Source organism: Psammomys obesus, unplaced genomic scaffold, assembly GCF_907164565.1.
Source record: "Psammomys obesus unplaced genomic scaffold, mPsaObe1.curated_primary_1811, whole genome shotgun sequence".
Lineage (NCBI taxonomy): Eukaryota > Metazoa > Chordata > Mammalia > Rodentia > Muridae > Psammomys > Psammomys obesus.
Window position 1 is genome coordinate 115,919 of NW_026596129.1, and position 18,238 is coordinate 134,156.

Below are 18,238 nucleotides of genomic sequence, written 5' to 3' on the forward strand. Positions count from 1 at the left end.
CTCTGTCTCCCGTAGGAGAGTTGAGGCTGCACTGTAGATACACCTAGCAATGGCTTGGGACAGCCAGGGTCCAAGTCTAGCCAGCCTGTAGAAGTGCCTCTGTAGGAGAAAGAGTGTGATGTTTTGAGAGATGGGCCTTAGCATTCCGATTTAGCCCACTCATCAGACTCTCTCAAATGACTCCCTCAGGAAGCCACTAGTCTTTGTCACCTGCCCTCTAGTGTGTCTGGCATAGCCGTTGGCAAATCTCCATAGGAGGCCAAGTGGTAGCTATCCACGGCCCTTCTGCTGCTGCAGCAACTAGTATGCTCTTTGTTTTGGTTTTGTTTTCGAGACAGGGTTTGTCTGTGTAGCCTTGGCTGTAGGCCAGGCTGGCTTCCAACTCACAGAGATCCACCTGCCTCTGCTTCCTGAATGCTGGGACTATGGGCATGTGCCACCATTACCCAGCTGCCAGTGTGCTCTTGATGAATGATAAGCAGGTTAGGAGCTGGAGGATCAGCAAGATACCCCAGCTCTGTTGTATGACTTGAGTCAAGTTTCTGTGCCACTTTGGTCCCCAACCATTGAGTCTGTTCTGTGATAGCTATTCCTCTGACCTGAATAAGTTTCCTTCCCCGTTTCTCAGCTCAAGGTGGGAGTCTGCTATCACCTGCAGTTCCTCCTTGTGTTCAGTAAGCAAACTGAAGCCAAAAGTGAAGTGATAGCCAAGCATAGGCCACAGATGGAGGATCCTGGGCCTTCGTGACCTAGCTCTTCTCAGGGGCACCCTAGCTGCTTGGCTCCTCCTGGAAGTGGGTCTCACTCACGAGGGACAACAGGCGACTCAGCAAGGCACTGTCACAAGTAGGCCTCTGCCTTGGTCTCTTCACACAGCGCTCACCTACAGCATGAGACGGATGCTTCCTCTGCCACCTATGTATGGGGGCTTGTACTTTGCACACCTTCGTTGCTTAAGGAGAAACTCAGGGCACTGAAGAGGAGATAGAAATGTAAGCTGAAGGCAGTAATTTCTCTTTTCACTCTACCTATGCCTGGGTGCTAAAGGTCATGTAAGTACTAGCTCCTTTGAGGAGGAATCTAGGGTGGAAGACAGCCATCTGCAAGACACTACTCCTGTCCCTCCACTTTTGCCAAGAAAGCCACTCTACTCTGAATGTAGTTGGGGCTACACTTCCCTTTCGTCCCCAAGGGCCTCCTACATGGGCCTTGTGGAACAAGTCTTGAGTCCCTGGAGTGGAATGATAAAAGTGAGGCCTCAGGGAATGAGCAGATGATAGACCCTGGTCCTCCCTGAGACCTGGGGTACCACATCAGGGACCTGCTTCTGAGTGTGTATGGACTGGCAGCTTAGATAAAAAGTGTACCAATGTTTTTGTTCACTCTGAGTGAGGGAGTGTATTTGGAAAATTAAATAACGCTAAAGGTGCATGTGAGACTTTTCACCAAAAGGAACTCTATTAATAAGCTAAACTGCTTTTGGTTTCCGATAATTTGTTTAACAACACAGTAAACTTACTGGCTTATAAAACTAAAAAAAAAAAAAAAAAAAAAAAGCCCAGGAATACTGGCAGTGGATGAACTAATTCACCAAACATCCAGCTTTTTTCCTGCTTCCCTCTGAATTCTCCAGTATCTGCTTCATCCTCACCACCACTTCCAAGGAGCGAAGGGTGGCTTGTCTGCAGCTTCATCAAAACTCTTCATTCGCTGCCAGCAAGGAGCACTTTTCTCTCTGTAGCATAGCTTCTGTCTCAGATGCTCCAGCAAATAAATGCTGTCTCTTATTGGTCAGAACTGCATCCTGTGTAGTATTTGAGTTGGGCATATGGGAAAAGGAATTGTTAATTATCCATTAGCACCTATTCAGCCAGTCTTGGGGTCTGCTTTCCTGGACACGTGAGCTATATCAGGGAGAGAAAGTAAATGGATGTCCTGGTGGATGCAGATGGCAACTGTCCACTACAAAAAACATCTTCACCAGAAAAGTCATTATTTCCTTGGAGATAGTAGAGAATGAAGGGATGAGGATTCAGTTAAGGAACGTTTTCTAAGACTTGCATTCAAAGAAATTTAAAGTTTCTACAGGTAAAAGTAAACCATAGGCACATTCATGAATTTCAAGCCAATGCTTATCAATTTAAAGTGAAGTCTGTAAGATGCTCATGTTGTCCAAAAAAGAGATGATGTTTGGATGAGTTTATGTAATGGGACAATTGTCAGGTTTTGCTGTGTAACTATCTGTAGAGTGAGAAACTAAATGAAGGGTGCCTCAGGAATTGGGCTGTGCCTGAGACAGAAAACTCAACAACTGTAGGAAGGAGTTCTGAAAGGAGTCCAATGTTTTCTGGTTGCCTTGGGAGGCTAGAGTTGCTGTATGTGGAAGTTCAGGGATGGGGGATATGAGACTGGATGTAGAGATGAGTGAGGAGCCCTCAAAATATGCACTGGGGTCTCTGCAATAGAAAAGCTGATCCAGATAACAAAAGGGCTCCTTTTGATAGCTACTGGATTCTTATGGACCTTTTCTATGCAGAACACTTCTCTCATTTCATCTTCATCTCACTGCCAAATGTGGAAAGTGTATGATCTACCACTTAAGCCCTAGCCTAGCTTTATTCCTGAGCTTGTGTAACCATACTGCTCTGCCCAGGAATTCTCAGTAAACAGGGAGTCCTAGATACTGGAAGAATGGTTGAGGTGGCTTCTCAGAGAAAGGGACTTTAAAAGAAGTGTGAGGTCACAACCTCAAGAGGACAGCTTCCCCAACCACAGAGGAGTTTAAAGAGTAGCCAGAGGCAAGGGCATGGGCTCCTGTAGCACCAGTGCAAGTCAAGGACAGGTGTCTAGAAGGGAGAGGCCGGCAGGACTTCCACTACAGGGACAAGATGGAGCCTCTGTGTGGAGTTCTTAATATATGCAGGTTATTGCTACTGTATCGTTTTGGTTCTGCCTGGGGCCTGTCTCCCAGCAGGCCACCAAAGGCAGGTGGAGCACAAGGCAAGGAGCATGCCAGGAATAGCCGTTAAGCGCTGTACAGGGATCACACACTCTAAGAACCACTTCAGGGAGCTAGTTCAACTTTAATTCCAGAGAACAAAGGCTATATAGCCCTTGGGGAGTGGGAAGGGGCCTCCATGAATAGGAGTACATAATTGGTTGGAACTAGGCACTTCAAGGATGCTTGGTTTGCATTGTACAGCACGCTCCTATCATATGAATAGAAACATAGGCTGGGGAGGGGAAAGCAAGCAGGGAGCTGCGTCAAATGCCATCTATCAAATATGATTAGGGACATCTATGTATAAAGACACTCTATATCCAAGTAAAGTCAGGGAGAGAACAAGAGGCCCTGCTGGGTAAAGGGAGTCCTGCACCTTACTGCTGAGCTCAGAATGGCTATCTGAACTGGGAAAACTGCAACCTCAAACAGCAGGTTTCCTCCAATATATGGTAGGCCAAGGAGTCCTCAGGAAACTCATTCCACAAGATAATGTATATAACAGAATGGAAACAAAAAGGTGGCGTAAACCTTCAGGAGCTCTGTCAGGGTAAGGATGGTAGACAAGAGGAAGACAAGTGACAAATACTGCAGGGATAAGAAATAGGAAGAGGTCCAGAAGAGGAGGCTGGGAACTAGATAAAAATAAGTGACCACAAATGCAGATGGTGCATTTGCCTTGAATTTGGTATGGCTTCCCATACACCAGCAGACACTAAAGTCTAAGGGCCCTCATCATGGACTGGAACATTTGCCATAGGTACTGTTCCCTGATGAGCCACATATACACCCCAAGAAGTGGCACTAATCCACTCACTCACTTCTCCCTGCCCAATACAAGTTCCTGAGAGCCACTGTCTGACTCTCAGATCAGGGCCTTCATATGTGATGTGATCACAATCATACTAGGAGCTAGCATGAATGAAGGGCCCAGCTCAAGTTGCCTCCTAAAGACAAGTATTTTGGGAGCTGGGGTAAGATGTTTGGTGGGCCAACAGGAGGGCCAGACTCACGAGCTAAGCATTTATGATGAGAATATTGAATTGGATATTCACAGCACATTAATTAATGAGAGAAGTTTTGGTATTAAGTTCTTGATTATTTATTTTTTTCTCTGTATAGCCTTAGCTGTCCTGGAACTCAATCTGTAAGACAATCTGGCATTGAACTCAATGATCCAACTCTGCCTCTTGACTGCTAGGATTAAAGGTGTGCACCCACCACCTCTAGAATTGTGATTTTTTTTTTTTATGTCTATGTGGACATGGCAAAGTGACACAGGAAGAGCACCCCCAAACAACCACATTTAGAACAATTTGAGCATTCTTTACCCAGCTGAACATTTTAGAAAAGAGACGTGAAAGTTTAGGACATTCCCTCATGTCTCCTCCCTGTTACAATATCATTTATTCTAGCACCACAATATATTCAAGGCTTGCCTTGTATATTTTCTTGCCCTTGACTAAGCATCAGCCTTTTACTGGAGAATGGCATTTGTTTGTTTGTCTGTTGGTTGAATGATATTTAGAAACTAAAATCTATATGAAAGATGTGCTCACTGTGAGTGAAGTATCACTGCTTCTAGATTCCTTTAATAGGCAATCATTAGAAATATATATACCCATATATATTAAGAAATCACAAGTTCATGCTGAAACCTTCAGCCATAATCTGTGTCACAGTTCTTTCACACCCTCCCTTATACCACAGTGAGAATTCTAGTTTCTGACATTGATATATTTACTCATTTGCTCTACCAAATAAAGTCTATCTTAACATAGACCCAAAATAGCTTCACACTCACCTCATCCAGACCATTATCCACATTAAATATGCTAAGAAGAAAGCCAATTATTTTGTCCTTAGAATATATCCCACAAGAGAGTATGGTAACAGGGTTGTACTTAAAGGGCACTGAATCAGCTGGCTGTGGTGGTGCATATCTGTAAGCTACTCAAGTGACTAAGGTAAAAGGGTCACCTCAGCTCAGGGCATAAAGACCAACTGAACCAACAATGAGACCCTTTACCAAAAAGAAAAAAATAATTTAAACAAATGAAAAAAGGGACAGTGAGGTGGCTCAGCATGTAAAAAGACTTGCTGCATAAGCCTGGAGAGCAGCTATCACAATCCCCTATAGGAAAGCATGTTAAGTAATTTCTGGTTTAGCCTTCCTGAAATTTTTAACTCGGTAATTATGTATACCTTTATATGTATTCAGTTTTCTCTCTGCTCTTTTTCTTTTTTGTCTTTTACTTCCTTTTTATGAGACAGGAGGACTAGTAAGCATTCTCTATGTAGCCGAGGAGGGCTAGTAAGCATTCTCTATGTAGCCCAGGATCTATGGCAATCGTCCCACTTCAGCCTCTCTACTTGGATTACAGGTTTGCTACCATGCCCAGCTTCACTCTGGGAGTTTGCTTATTTGGGTACTTTTGGTAGTAATAGAGATTGACTCCAGGACCTTGTACCTTCTAGGAAAGAATTCAACCATTGAAATATATCGTCAGCTTTTCTTCCAATTTAAAATTAATCTTAAAATCTGGGTATGAGCCAGGAGTCACTCATTTAATCCCAGCACTCAGGGAGGCAGAGGCAGGTGGATCTTTGTGAGTTCAAGGCCAGCCTGGTCTACAAAGTGAGTCCAGGACAGCCAAGGCTACAAAGAGAAACTGTGTCTCAACCAAAAGGGGGGGTGGGAAGGAAGGGCTAGGCAGGATAGTGCACACCTGTAATCCCAGCACTCTGGGAGGCAGAGGCAGGCAGATCTCTGTGAGAAAGAAAAGAAAGAAACTAAGAAAGAACTCTCTATGAGTTCAAAGCCAGCCTAGTCTATCAAGTGAGTCCAGGACACTTAAGGCCACACTGAGAAACCCTGTCTTGAAGAAAAAAAAAAGAAAAGAAAAGAAATAAGAAAAGAAGAATAGTTTATTTTCTCATACAATATATCCTGATTACAGTCTATGTTTCCTCTACTCCCAGTTTCTCCCCACTTTCCCTCCTATCCAGATCCAGTCCCTTTTCTGCCTCATTAAAAAAGGACAGCCTTCTAAGAGATAACAACAAAGCATAACAAAATAAAATATAATAAGATAACACAAAAGCTGAGTTAGAACAAGGCAAACCAAGAGAAGGAAAAGATTTCCCAAGAGAATCAGAGACCCACTCGTTCACACACTCAGGCCTTGTGTAGGCCCTGTGCTTGCTGCTTCAGTCTCTTGAGTTCATAGGAGTTTTGCTCAGTTGATTTAGAGGTATTCTGGTGTCCTCCATCCCCTCTGGCTCTGACACTCTCTGCATCCTCTTCCACTGTGTTCCCTGAGCTCTGAGAAGAGGGATTTGAGCTATGTATTCCAAGGTCTCCCTCTCCTCTGCCCCCACCCCGCCCCGGGAAATGTATGGCTGTAGGTCTCTGTTTTTGTTTACATCTGCTGGAGGAGAAGGAGAAGCTTCTTTGATGATCGGATATGGCAGAATATCATTAGGAGTCATTGTATTACTATTTTTTCTTGGACCAGTACTATTTGGTTTTATTCCAGGTCTCTGGGCTATCTAGTCTATGGTTCTTTGTTACTCAAGTAGTATCTGGTATGGGTTCCGTTTTATTGTATGGGCCTTAAGTCAAATCAGACATTGGTTAGTTACTCCAACAGGCTTTATGCCTCCATTGCCCTAGCATATTTTGTAGGTAGGACAGATGGTAAATCAAAGGTTTTATGGCTGGATTGGTATTTACGTTTCTCTTTTGATAGTCTGCAGAATACCTCCCTGTACCAAAGATACTAGAACTAGAACGTAGGGGTGAAGATTCTATGTAAGCACCAGTTGAACCTCTCCATGTTCAGTGAGGTGTGTGGGCCTTGTCATCAGCAATGGGGCCTTGCTGTCAGTTTGTGGAAAGCAAACTATTGTCTTAGCAACAGCCTGGGTTGTTTGGGGGTTTCCATGGAACCCTGTTGGACAACAACTCAATTAGGTGTAACCCAGTCCCAGTACTGAAAGTTTCATTTGGTGATAAGAGATAGCCAGTTGGGACTCCATCTCCTTCATTATCTGGGAACTTTATTAGGATCACCGTCAAACATTTAGGAAGTTTCCACTGCACTAAGTTTTCATACCATTCCTCAAATGGCCCTCAATTCTAGCTGTTTCTCCCCACATTCCTTCCTTCAACACCATTTCCCCTCCCCCTTTCTTGCCTGATTCTCCTGTTCTCATCACCCCTGCCACCAGTCCACCCATAAAATCTATTCTATTACCCCTCCTAGGGAAATCCATGTGTACCCCTAGTCCCTTTCACTGCACCTAACCTCACTGGGTCTATGGATTGTAGCTTGGTTATCATTTTACTTGAAGGCTAATATCCACTTATAAGTGAGTACATACCATGTTTATCTTTATGGGTCTGTGTTACCTCACTCAGGATGATCTTTTCTAGTTCTATCTATTTGCCTGCAAATTCCATGATGTCATTGGTTTTTTTTTCCACCCCCATAGGAAAACAAAACACCTCTTTATTTTCCATCAAAATGACTCGTGTACTAAATCTCAAGAAAAAAACCCAAACTATCTTTGCCCCAAATAGCTTCCTACCATGACATTTCCTGCACAAAATAAATATTTTAAAATATTTTTCTCAGTTTCTGTTTAATGTGAATAGTAAGACCTCTTAGAAAAATTATATATGAATATTTTATAATCATATTTTTTTCCTTTCTTTCTTTATTATTATTACAATTTATTTACTTTGTATCCCAGCTGTAGCCCCCCTCCCTTTTGTCCCCCTATGCCCCTCCCCTAGCCCACTGATAGGGGAGTTCCTCCTCCCCTTCCCTCTGACCCTAGCCTATCAGGTCTCATCAGGACTGGCTGCATTGTCTTCCTCTGTGGCCTGGCAGGGTTGCATCCCTCAGGGGGGTGATGATCAAAGAGCAGGCCAACCCTCTTGGAGACTGAGTCTGTGGGCTACATCTGAGCTGGGATTTTAGGTCCTCTCCATGCAAGGTCCTTGTTTGGGGTATCGGTCTCTGCAAGGACCCCTGGGCCCAGATTTTTTGGCTCTATTGTTCTTGTGGAGATCCTGTTCTCTCCAGGTCTTTCTAGATGTCATTGTTTATAACAGCCAAATATTATTCCATTGTGTAAGTGTACTACATTTTAAAATCTTTGGTTGGGGGACATCTAGATTGTTTCTAATTTCTGGCTATTGTGCATAGAGCAGCAATGAACATGGTTAAGCAAGTGTCCTTGTAACAGGGTAAAGCCTCCTCTGGGTACATGTCCAAGAGAGGTATAGCTGAATCTTGAGGTAGATCTATTCCTAATTTTCTGAGAAAGTGTCGTATTGATTTCCAAAGTGTGCTGTAGTAAATTAAAATAAAAAGGTGTTGGTCTATTTATTTTTTATTATTAGCCCTATGATTATCACGGCAGTATTATCTAACCCTCTATCACAAATAAGACACAGACACCTGTTAGATTTTATAATTGCCTTATTTACCTTGGACTAGGCAGATATTCCTACATACACTATCTGAATCACCTACCATCCATTTCCCAGCCCCCATCCAATGCCATCCTCCTTAACCACCCTATCTTCCATCCATATTCTATAAATTCTTACTTTTAGTCTCTATTGAGCCTTTTCATGCCATTATTGGAGTCCTTCCTCCCGGCCCCATGTAGTTTCTTCTCCAGCTAACCCATCATGGCATCCTCCTTCTTCCATTCTTCCCATCCTTCTGTTTCCCATGATTCTCTCTGAAGCCCAAGAACCTTAGTCATGCCTACCCCAATCTGCCCTGCCCAGGCTGTGTAATGAACCAATCAGATATAATGACTTAGGCAAGTTTACAAAATGAGGATAGGTATAACCAGATCATGAAAGTCAGCATTAGAACAACCCCCAACAAAAGTGGCTGTACAAGGATGTATTCCCACTAGTAGTGGAGGAGTGTTCCCTTTGCCCCACATCCTCACCAGCATGAGGTGTCACTTGTGTTTTTGATCTTACCCATTCTGTTGAGTGGAAATTGGAAGCTCAGTGTCATTTTGATTTGCATTTCCCTGATGACTAAGGATGTTGAATATTTAAGTGCTCTCAGCCATTTGAGATTCCTCTATTGAGAATTCTCCATTTAGATCTATACCCCATTTTGTTGTTTTTTCCAACACAGGATTTCTCAGTGTAACAGCCCTGACTGTCCTGGAACTCACTCTGTAGACCAGGCTGGCATCAAAGATCTCTCCCAAGCACTGGAATTAAAGGCATGTGCCACCATTGCCCAGCCCTCTATACCCCATTTTTAAATTGGATTATTTGTTTTTTTTATATTAGGTTTCTTGAATTCTTTATATATTTTAGATATTACATCTCTATCAAATGTGAAGTTGGTAAAAATGGTTTTCCATTCTGTAGTCTGCTGTTTTGTCCTGTTAACCATATCCTTTGCCTAAGAGAAGCTTTTTAGTTTCATGATGTCCCATTTTTAATTGTCAATCTTAGTACCTGCACTATTGGAGTTCTGTTCCTAAAGTTGTCTCCTATGCCAATTCCTTCAAGGCTATTTCCCACTTTCTCTTCTATCACATTCAGTATATCGGTTTTATTGGTGGTGGTGGTGGTGGTGGGTTTTAGTTGTTACTGTTTTGTTTAAAGATTTATTTATTTTACATGAGTGCTCTATCTGCATGTACACCTGCATGCCAGAAGAGGGCATCAGATCCCAGTATAGATGATTGTGAGCCACCATGTGGTTACTGGGATTGAACTCAGGGACCTCTAGAAGAGAAGACATTGCCATCTCTCCAGACCCTTGTTTTGTCTCTTTGTAGCCCTGGCTGTCCTAGAACTAGTTCTGTAAATTATGCTGGCTTCAAACTCACAGAGATCAGCCTGCCTCTGCCTCCCAAAAAGGCATGCGCCATCACAACCCAGCTTAGTGTATCTGGTTTATTATTGAATTTTTTTATCCACTTGGACTTGAGTTTTGTGCAGGGTGATAGATGTGGATCTACTTGCATTCTACTACATGTAGCCATCGTTTGACTGGCACCATTTGTTGATGATGCTTTTTTCCCCAGTGTATATTTCCAGGTTCTTTACCAAAAGTCGGGAGTTCATAGGTATGTGGATTTATGTCTGGGTCTTCCATATTATTCCATTGATAAATGTGTCTTTTTGTATGCCAATACCATGCTGTTTTTATTACTGTAGATTTGTAGCACAACTTGAAATCAGGAATGGTATAGCCTCCAGAAGTTCTTTTATTGTAGAGGATTGTTTTAGGTATCCTGGGTATTTTGTTTTTCCATATGAAGTTGAGAATTGTCCTTTCAAGGTCTATGAAGAATTGTGTTGGAATTTTGATGGGGATTGCATTAAATCTGTACATTGCTTTCGGTAGGATGGCCATTTTTACTATGTTATTCCTACATGAGAGATCTTTTTATCTTGTTTGTTTGTTGTTTGTAACTGCCCCGGCTGTCCTGAACTCACTTTATAGACCAGGCTGGCCTTGAACTCACAGAGCTCTCTACCAGCCTCTGCCTCCCAAGTGCAGGGATTAAAGCTGTATGCGACCACTGCCTAACAATCTTTCTATCTTCTGATACCTTCGTCAGTTTCTTCCTTCAAAGACTTTAAGGTTTTTTCATACAAGTCTTTCACTTGTTTGGTTAGAGTTACCCCACTATATTTTATATTATTTGTGTCTATTGTGAAAGGTGTTATTTCTCTGATTTCTTTCTCAGCCTGTTCATTTTTTGTATATAAGAAGGATACTGATCTTTGTGAGTTAATTTTGTATTCAGCTACTTTGTTGAAAGTGTTTATCAGCTTTAGGAGTTCCCCAATAAAATTTTTGGGGTTGCTTATGTATGCTATCATCTCATCTGAGAATAGCGAAAATTTGACTTCTTCCTTTCCAACTTGAATCTTTAGGATCTCCTTTAGTTGTCTTATTGCTCTAGCTAAGACTTCAAGTTCTATATTTAATAGATAGGGAGAGAGTAGATAGCCTTGTCTTGTCCCAGATTTTAGTGGAATTGCTTTGAGTTTCTCTCCATTTAATTTTTTTAAGAGACAGTGATTCTCTGTATAGCCTTGGCTGTCCTGGACTCACTTTGTAGACCAGGCTGGCCTTGAACTCACAGAGATCCACCTGCCTCTGCCTTCCTCCCTGAGTTCTAGGATAACAGACGTGTACCACCATGCCCAGCCTGTCCATTTAATTTTATGTTGGTTATAGGCTTGCTATAAATTGCCTTTATTATATTTAGGTATGTGCCTTGTATCCCTGATCTCTTAAGATTTTTATCATGAAGGGGTGTTGGATTTTTGTCAAAGGCTTTTTCAGCATCTAATGAGATGATCATGTGATTTTTTTTTCTTTCAATTTGTTTATGAGGTGGATTACATTGATAGATTTTCATATATTGAAGCACCCCTGCATTCCTGGATTGAAGCCTATTTGATCAGGGTGGATGATCATTTTGATTTGTTCTTGGATTTGTTTTGTGTTTTATTAAACAGTTTTGCATCGATAACTATAAGGAAAATTGGTCTGTAATTCTCTTTCTTTATTGAGTCTGTGTGTTTTGGGTATCAGGGTGACTGTGGCCTCATAAATGAATTTGGCAACGTTCCTTCTGTTTTTATTTTATGGAATAATTTGAATATTGGTGTTGGTTCTTCTTTGAAAGTCTGGTAGAATTCTGTGCTATAACACACTGAGTTTTGTTTTGTTGTCTTGGGGGGGGACTTTTTAAAAGATCTATCTGTTTATTTATACAGCATTCTGCTTGTATATGGGCTTGCACGTCTGAAGAGGGCACCAGATCTCATTATAGATGGTTGTGAGCTCAAGACCTTTGGAAGAACAGCTAGTGCTTTTAACCTGTGAGCCATCTCTCCAGCCCCAGGGGAGAAGACTTTTAATGACTGCTATTTCATTAGGGGTTATAAGTATGTATAAATTGCTTATCTGATCTTGTTTTGTTTGTTTGTTTATTTCTTGGTTTCTTTTTTCCCAAGACAGGGTTTCTCTGCTGAACTCACTTTGTAGACCAGGCTGGCCTTGGACTCACAAAGATCCACTTGCCTCTGCTTTTCTGTGTGCTGGGATTGATTACAGGTGTGCACCCCCACACTTGGCTCCATTATCTGATCTTGATTTAATAGTAAGTGGTAACTATTGAGAAAATTCTTCTTCTGCTGCTTCTTTTTTCTACTTCTGCTTCCCTTTCTTCTGCTTTTGCTTCTTCAGAATTTGATGGAGTATAGGTTTTTAAAGTAAATCCTCATATGTCTCTTGTTATGTCCCTCTTTTTCTTTCTGATTTTGTTAATTTGAATATTCTTTTAGTTTCGATAAGGGTTTGTCTATCTTGTTGATTTTCTCTAAGAACCAGCTCTTGGTTTTGTTGATTCTTTGTATTGTCATCTTTGTTTTTACATTATTAATTTTGGCCCTGAATTTTATTATTTCCTGCTGTCTATTTTTCCTGGGTGTGTTTGCTCCTTTTTGTTCTAGAGCTTTCAGGTATACTTTTAAGTTGTTAGTATGAGATTTCTCCAATTTCTTTATGAAGGCACTTTGTGCTATGAACTTTTTCTTAGCACTGATTTCATTGTGTCCCATAAGTTTGGGTATGTTGTGCCTTTATTTTCATTGAATTCTAGAAAGTCTTTAATTTATTTATTTCCTCCTCGACTCAGTGGTCATTGAGTAGGGAGTTGTTCAGTTTCCATAAGTTTGTAGGCTTTCTGTTTCTGTTGTTGTTGAGTCCTAGCTTTAATCATGGTGCTCTGATAGGATACAAGAAGTTATTTCAATTTTCTTGTGTCTGTTGAGATTTGCTTTGTGTCTGAGTATGTGGTCAGTTTTGGAGAAAGTTCTGTGAGGTGCTGAGAAAAGTATATTCTTTTATGTGTGGGTGAAATGTTCTATAAATACCTGTTAGGTACATTTGGTTTATAATGTCTGTTAGCTCCAGCATTTATCTGTTTAGCTTTTGGAAGGTAACACTGGAAATGAAATCCTAATGTTGATAGGCAAGCCATATGAAAGTTCAGGCTACCCTTCCTCAGGAGCAGAGAGAAGGGCTCAATTACTGCACAGAATGTGAGCCCTGACAGTTGGCACAGGCCATTGAGAGGGAACTGGAGCCACATTACAGAAGACTCTTATAAACTATTGCATAGGCTTTGGATTTTGCTCCAAGTGGAACTAAAAAATGTTTTAGGGATTGTTGATTGGTTGTGATAATTGCAATGAAACCAGGACCTTAAAATGCAGAAGTGCTATCCAACCCACTGCTACCTTTTTATTTTTTAGAGTTTTTAAAATGCTTGTTTTATTTTTATGTGTATGGGTATTTGGCCTCTGTGTGTCTCTGTGCATCATATGTGTTCCTGGTACCCATGGAAGTCAGAAGAGGGCATCAGATCCCCCTAAATTGGGCACTTGTAAGCCACTAAGTAGGTGCTGAGAATGAAACCCAGGACCTCTGCAAAAACAGCCAGTGATCTTAACTGCTGATCCTTCTCTACAGCTCCAATTTACAGGGTTTTAAGCATGGATGTGATCTATGTTAGAAATTTGACAGAGTGAGGATGAGTAGGATCAAGGTCCATTGTAAACATTAAATTGTCAAAGAATGAGTATGATATGTTTTTTTAAATATTTTTAAAAATAAATTAGAAACTATTTGTGCATAAGCGGTAGACAGTTGTAGAAGGTGTTTAAGGAGCGGGGCTAGAGAGATGGTTCAGTGATTAGTAGAATTTACTGCTCTTGCAAAGTACCTGGGTTCAGTTCCCATCACTCGTGTGGACACAAAGCACTGTACTTACATACAAGCAGCCAAAACACTTGTACATGTGAAATAAAAATAAATATATTTTAGCCTAGTAATGGTAAATTTTAGCCTTTAATCTCATCACACAGGAGACAGAGGCAAGTAGATCTCTGAGTTTGAGGCCAGGCACTGCACACATTAGGTGCACTTATATACACAGCAAGTTCCAGGAAAACCAGAACTACACAGAAAGTCAGTCTGTCTGTCTGTCTGTCTGTCTGTCTCTCTCTCTCTCTCTCTCTCTCTCTCTCTCAACGGGGTCTCACCATATAGCTCTGGCTGTCCTGGAACTTACTATGTAGACAATGTTGGCCTCAAACTCACAAAGATCCACCTGCTTCTGCCTCCCAAATTCTGTGATTAAAGATGTACACCACCATACCTGGCTAGGAGAGCTTGTCTGGAAAAACAAACTAACTAAATCTTAAAAAAAAAAAAAAAAAAAAATAGAAATCTCTTGCTTGCTGATATAGCTCAAAATCTCTCTCTTTTTTTTTTTTTTGTGGGTTTGTTTGTTTTTGTTCCTGGTTTTGAGATATCTATGGCTGTCTGTCCTGGAAGATCAGGCTGACCTCCAGCGTAAACAAAGAACTGATAACCCCTAAATCAGTATTTCTCAACCTTCTTAACGCTGCAACCCTTTGATAAGTTCATCATGTTGTGGTGATCCCCAACCATAAAATTATTTCATTACTATTTCATCAACTGCAATTTTGCTACTGTTGTGAATTATAATGGAAATCGGATACACAGGATATCTGATATGTGACCCCTGTGAATAGGTCTTTTGACATTCACCCAAGGTGGTCGAGACACACAGGTTGAGAACCACTGTCTAAATGCTGGGATTTCAGGCAGGCAGTACCACTCGAGGCCATTTGATAGTTTTTTGGTTTGATAGTGTTTTGTTTTTTGGTAAATATCAACCTTAAGTCCCTTGTAGGGACCTAAACTAAAGGGGCAGCTTGGTGTGCAGACGGATTTTAGAGGAAGAGGGCAGACTAGATGAACTGCGAGATCTCAGCAGAATCCTCCAGGTGGGCGACTGACTGAACTCACAACAGCTTTGCTACCCGCCTCCCTTGCGGGAGCGTGTAGGAAGGCAGCCTGAGCAGGGGCGGAGCTTCCGGAGGATAAGGCGGGCTCTGGCCCCCAACTTTGGCGGAGGACTTCCGCTAGAGACAGGCGTGTGGTTTGGAAAGTGGAGCAGCGGCAGACATGCTGGCAGCACGCACAGGTTTTAGGTCACACTGCAGATTCCCCAACTGGCTGCTGCTGTCCTGGTGATGCTGGCACAGTGGCAGTTATTCCCAGTGGAGCTCACCCTGTTGTTGCACGAGCACCGGAAGCCTCCCGGAGTTACAGCAAAAGCACCATGCCTTTTACACAAAGGCCCGGGATCCAGCATCACAGATTGTATCCTACGGGACAGGGACAATTGGGCCATCTGCGGGCTGCTTGAGGCAGGGAAACGGGTAGTCTGGAGGGGAGGGAAATAAAGCAGAGAAGAGGAAGGGAGCAGGGGGAGCCGCCGAATGAAGTATGTTAACCATGGGCGGTCTGGGCAAGAGAACTTCCTTGAGAACCGAGGAGAGACCGAAGGGTGAAGGGAAATGAACAGGAATGGCCCAAGCAGTGTAGAATATATATATAGCCTGGGGAGCTTAGACCACATGCGATGATTTTAGAGAACAAAGGAGACAGTTGATTCAAGATGGTGCCTTTCCTGAGTCTCCACCAGCGCCCTCATCGTGCCTTTCCCGACTTCTTTGGAGGCAGAAATCGCCTGTGGGTCCTTAGCTCCTGATGTCGAACCACACCAAGGACTGGTAGGGAAGGAGCTTAAAGTGAGCGGCAGCATGCTGGAGGTGTAAGTGCTGAAAGAATCTGGCATGCTGGGTAGGTGGCTGGGCCAGTCTCCACCCAAGGCAGCACTTCCTTAGAGACATCACACTAGGGTAACCTTTTTTTGTTTGGTTACTTTTTGTTTTGTTTTTCGAGACAGCGTTTCTCTGGAAACTACAATATCCTGGACATTGTAGACCCAAGCAGGCCTGGAACTCACAGAGATCCACCTGCCTCTGCCTCTCTGAGTGCTGGGATTACAGGCGTGTGCCACCACCCCCAGCCACTGGGTTAACTTCTGAGGAGAGACATGGTACACTGGACCAGTCCCTACCTGCAGGGTGTGGTACAATGGATGCTTGAGAGATCAAAAAAGGTAGAAGCTAGGAGGCAGAGGCAGACAGTCTGATTTCTGTAAATTCCAGGCCAGCCAGGACTACATAATGAGATTCTCCCCCCCCTCAAAAAAAAAAGTAAAGAAGGGTAGAAATTACCATTTTGAAGTTAATGTTCTTTTTTTTTTTTTTTTCTCATTTGTAGACACTGGATCGCAGAAGATTCTCGCCTCCTCCGAATTTCCATCATGAACTTTCTTGACCAGCTTTCTCTAGTGGTGAACACCATACAGCACTTTGGGCCCCCTATTTCCTCTTAAGCCTGGCTGAAAAGAGGGGCTCAAGTCTGACCTTACTTCCATCTCCTCCTAAACAGTACAGTTTTCCCTAGGGAAAAGATTCCAGAAATAGTAGCTGCTACTTCAATAAAGGGGCCTGCCTAATTTTTTTTTTTTTTTTTTTGCCTGATTTGGTTCTCAGGCACTTAGGGGCCATTTGGTATGGTGCTTAAATGTTTGTTGCTGAAGAAAATAAAGCTGGGCTCCTAATCGGCATTTGAGTTTGTTTTCATACTCTAGATTTGCTTTGACTTTTTTCTTGTGTGGACGAGAGGCTCTGGAATTCAGGTATTTGTGAGAACAAGTTAGGAGTGTTCACCTAATATATAAGGTCACCGGTTCAATCCCCAGCACTGGCAAAGTATATTATTAGAAAGTAAATGAAGACAATTTCTGAGATAAAGGAAAATAAAAACTACATGCACTGTGGTGGTTTGAGTAGGATGGCTCCCATAGGTTCATATATTTGAATGCTTGGTCATCAGGGAGTTGTACTGTTAGAGGAGGTGTGGCCTTGTTGGAGGAAGTGTTACTAGAGCTGGCTTTGACATTTCCGATGTTCATCAAGCCAGGCCCAGTGTCACTCTTCCTGCTGCCTGTGGATTCAGATATAGAACTCTCAGCTACCTCTCTAGCACCCTGTCTGCCTGCACGCTGCCATGATGATAATCTAAACCTCTGAACTGTAAGCCAGCCCCAAATAAATTCCTGCTTTATAAGAGTTACTGTGGTCATGGTGTCTCTTTACAGTGATAGAAACCCTGATTAAGACACACACACACACCCTCATACAGGGCTCACTGCTGCTCCCACTTCTCGAAATTCTTGGTATTAGAGTTTTATTATCATAAATGTATAGTAATATCGTAAGGCCTCTCAGGAGAGATTGGCAGTTAATGACTACTAAGGAAAGTTATTCTTCAGCAGTATAGCTACTGTTAAGTAGCTTATACTCTTGTAAATAACCCCACACTCATGACCATGCAAGCAACCTTAATTAAACTCAGTAGGGCACTAAAGAAAGACATGAAAACATGGGATGTAATTATTAGGAAGAAGTGGGGGTTCAATGAAAATGAAAGAAGGATAAGAGAGAACCATAGGGGATGAATATCATCAAAATACATTATAAACATGTATGAAATTGTCAAAGAATACTTTTTTTGAGACAGGGTCTCATCTGGCACCTTGGCTGCCTCACTATGTAGGCAAAAGTAGACTCATGCTCATAGAGATCTGCCTGCTCCTGGCTCCTGAGTCCTAAGATTAAGGCAAATGCCACCACACCTGTTCCAAGAGTAATGTTTTTAAGGGAGATGGCTCAGAAGTTAAGAGCACTGGCTGCTCTTCCAGAGGTTCTGAGTTTAATTCCTAGCAACCACATAGTGGCTCACAACCATCAATAATGAAATATTTTAAAGATGCTTTATTTTTATTGGAACTAGAGAAATGGTTCAGTGGTTAAGAGCACTGGCTTTTCTTCCAGAGGACCTCTGTTTGATACCCAGTACCCTCATAGGCTCAAATTGTTTTTAAAGTCCAGTCCCAGAGAATCTAATATCCTCTTCTGACCTCTGTAGTCATTTCATTCATGCAGTACACAGACATACAGGTAGGCAAATCACCTATACACATAAAATAAAAGTGGAAAAAAAAAAAAAGAAGCATCCACATGGAAGCATGATGACCAGGATTCAAGCCCTGAATCCTAGAGTGACAGGACGAAACTAACTTCTTTCTACAAGTTGTCCTCTGACCTTGGGGAGAGTTTGCATATGTGCACACATACAAACCCACACCCCCCCCAAATAAATATAATATTAAGTGTATAGCAATAATACAATGCAAACTTTTGGCAAG

The 18,238-nt window shown here is 42.2% G+C and overlaps 1 protein-coding gene across 1 annotated transcript; it reads left to right on the forward strand.

Annotated features, from left to right (window-relative positions):
* The first annotated feature begins 425 nt into the window (after positions 1–425).
* On the forward strand, positions 426–17,099 carry Lage3 (L antigen family member 3). Its single transcript, XM_055591817.1, has 5 exons — positions 426–482; positions 629–674; positions 14,976–15,276; positions 15,602–15,730; positions 16,246–17,099. Exons 1-5 carry the CDS (start codon positions 426–428, stop codon positions 16,358–16,360), a joined length of 648 nt encoding a protein of 215 aa, XP_055447792.1. The 3' UTR covers positions 16,361–17,099.
* Positions 17,100–18,238: the final 1,139 nt, after the last annotated feature.

Excerpts from the sequence above, each read along its gene's own strand:
- Lage3 (XM_055591817.1), top strand. The coding sequence starts at position 426 with ATGGGCATGTGCCACCATTACCCAGCTGCCAGTGTGCTCTTGATGAAT. Across the intron at positions 483-628 it reads TCTTGATGAATGATAAGCAG|CTCAAGGTGGGAGTCTGCTA; the intron begins GTTAGGAGCTGG and ends CCCGTTTCTCAG. Across the intron at positions 15,731-16,245 it reads AGCGGCAGCATGCTGGAGGT|ACACTGGATCGCAGAAGATT; the intron begins GTAAGTGCTGAA and ends TCTCATTTGTAG.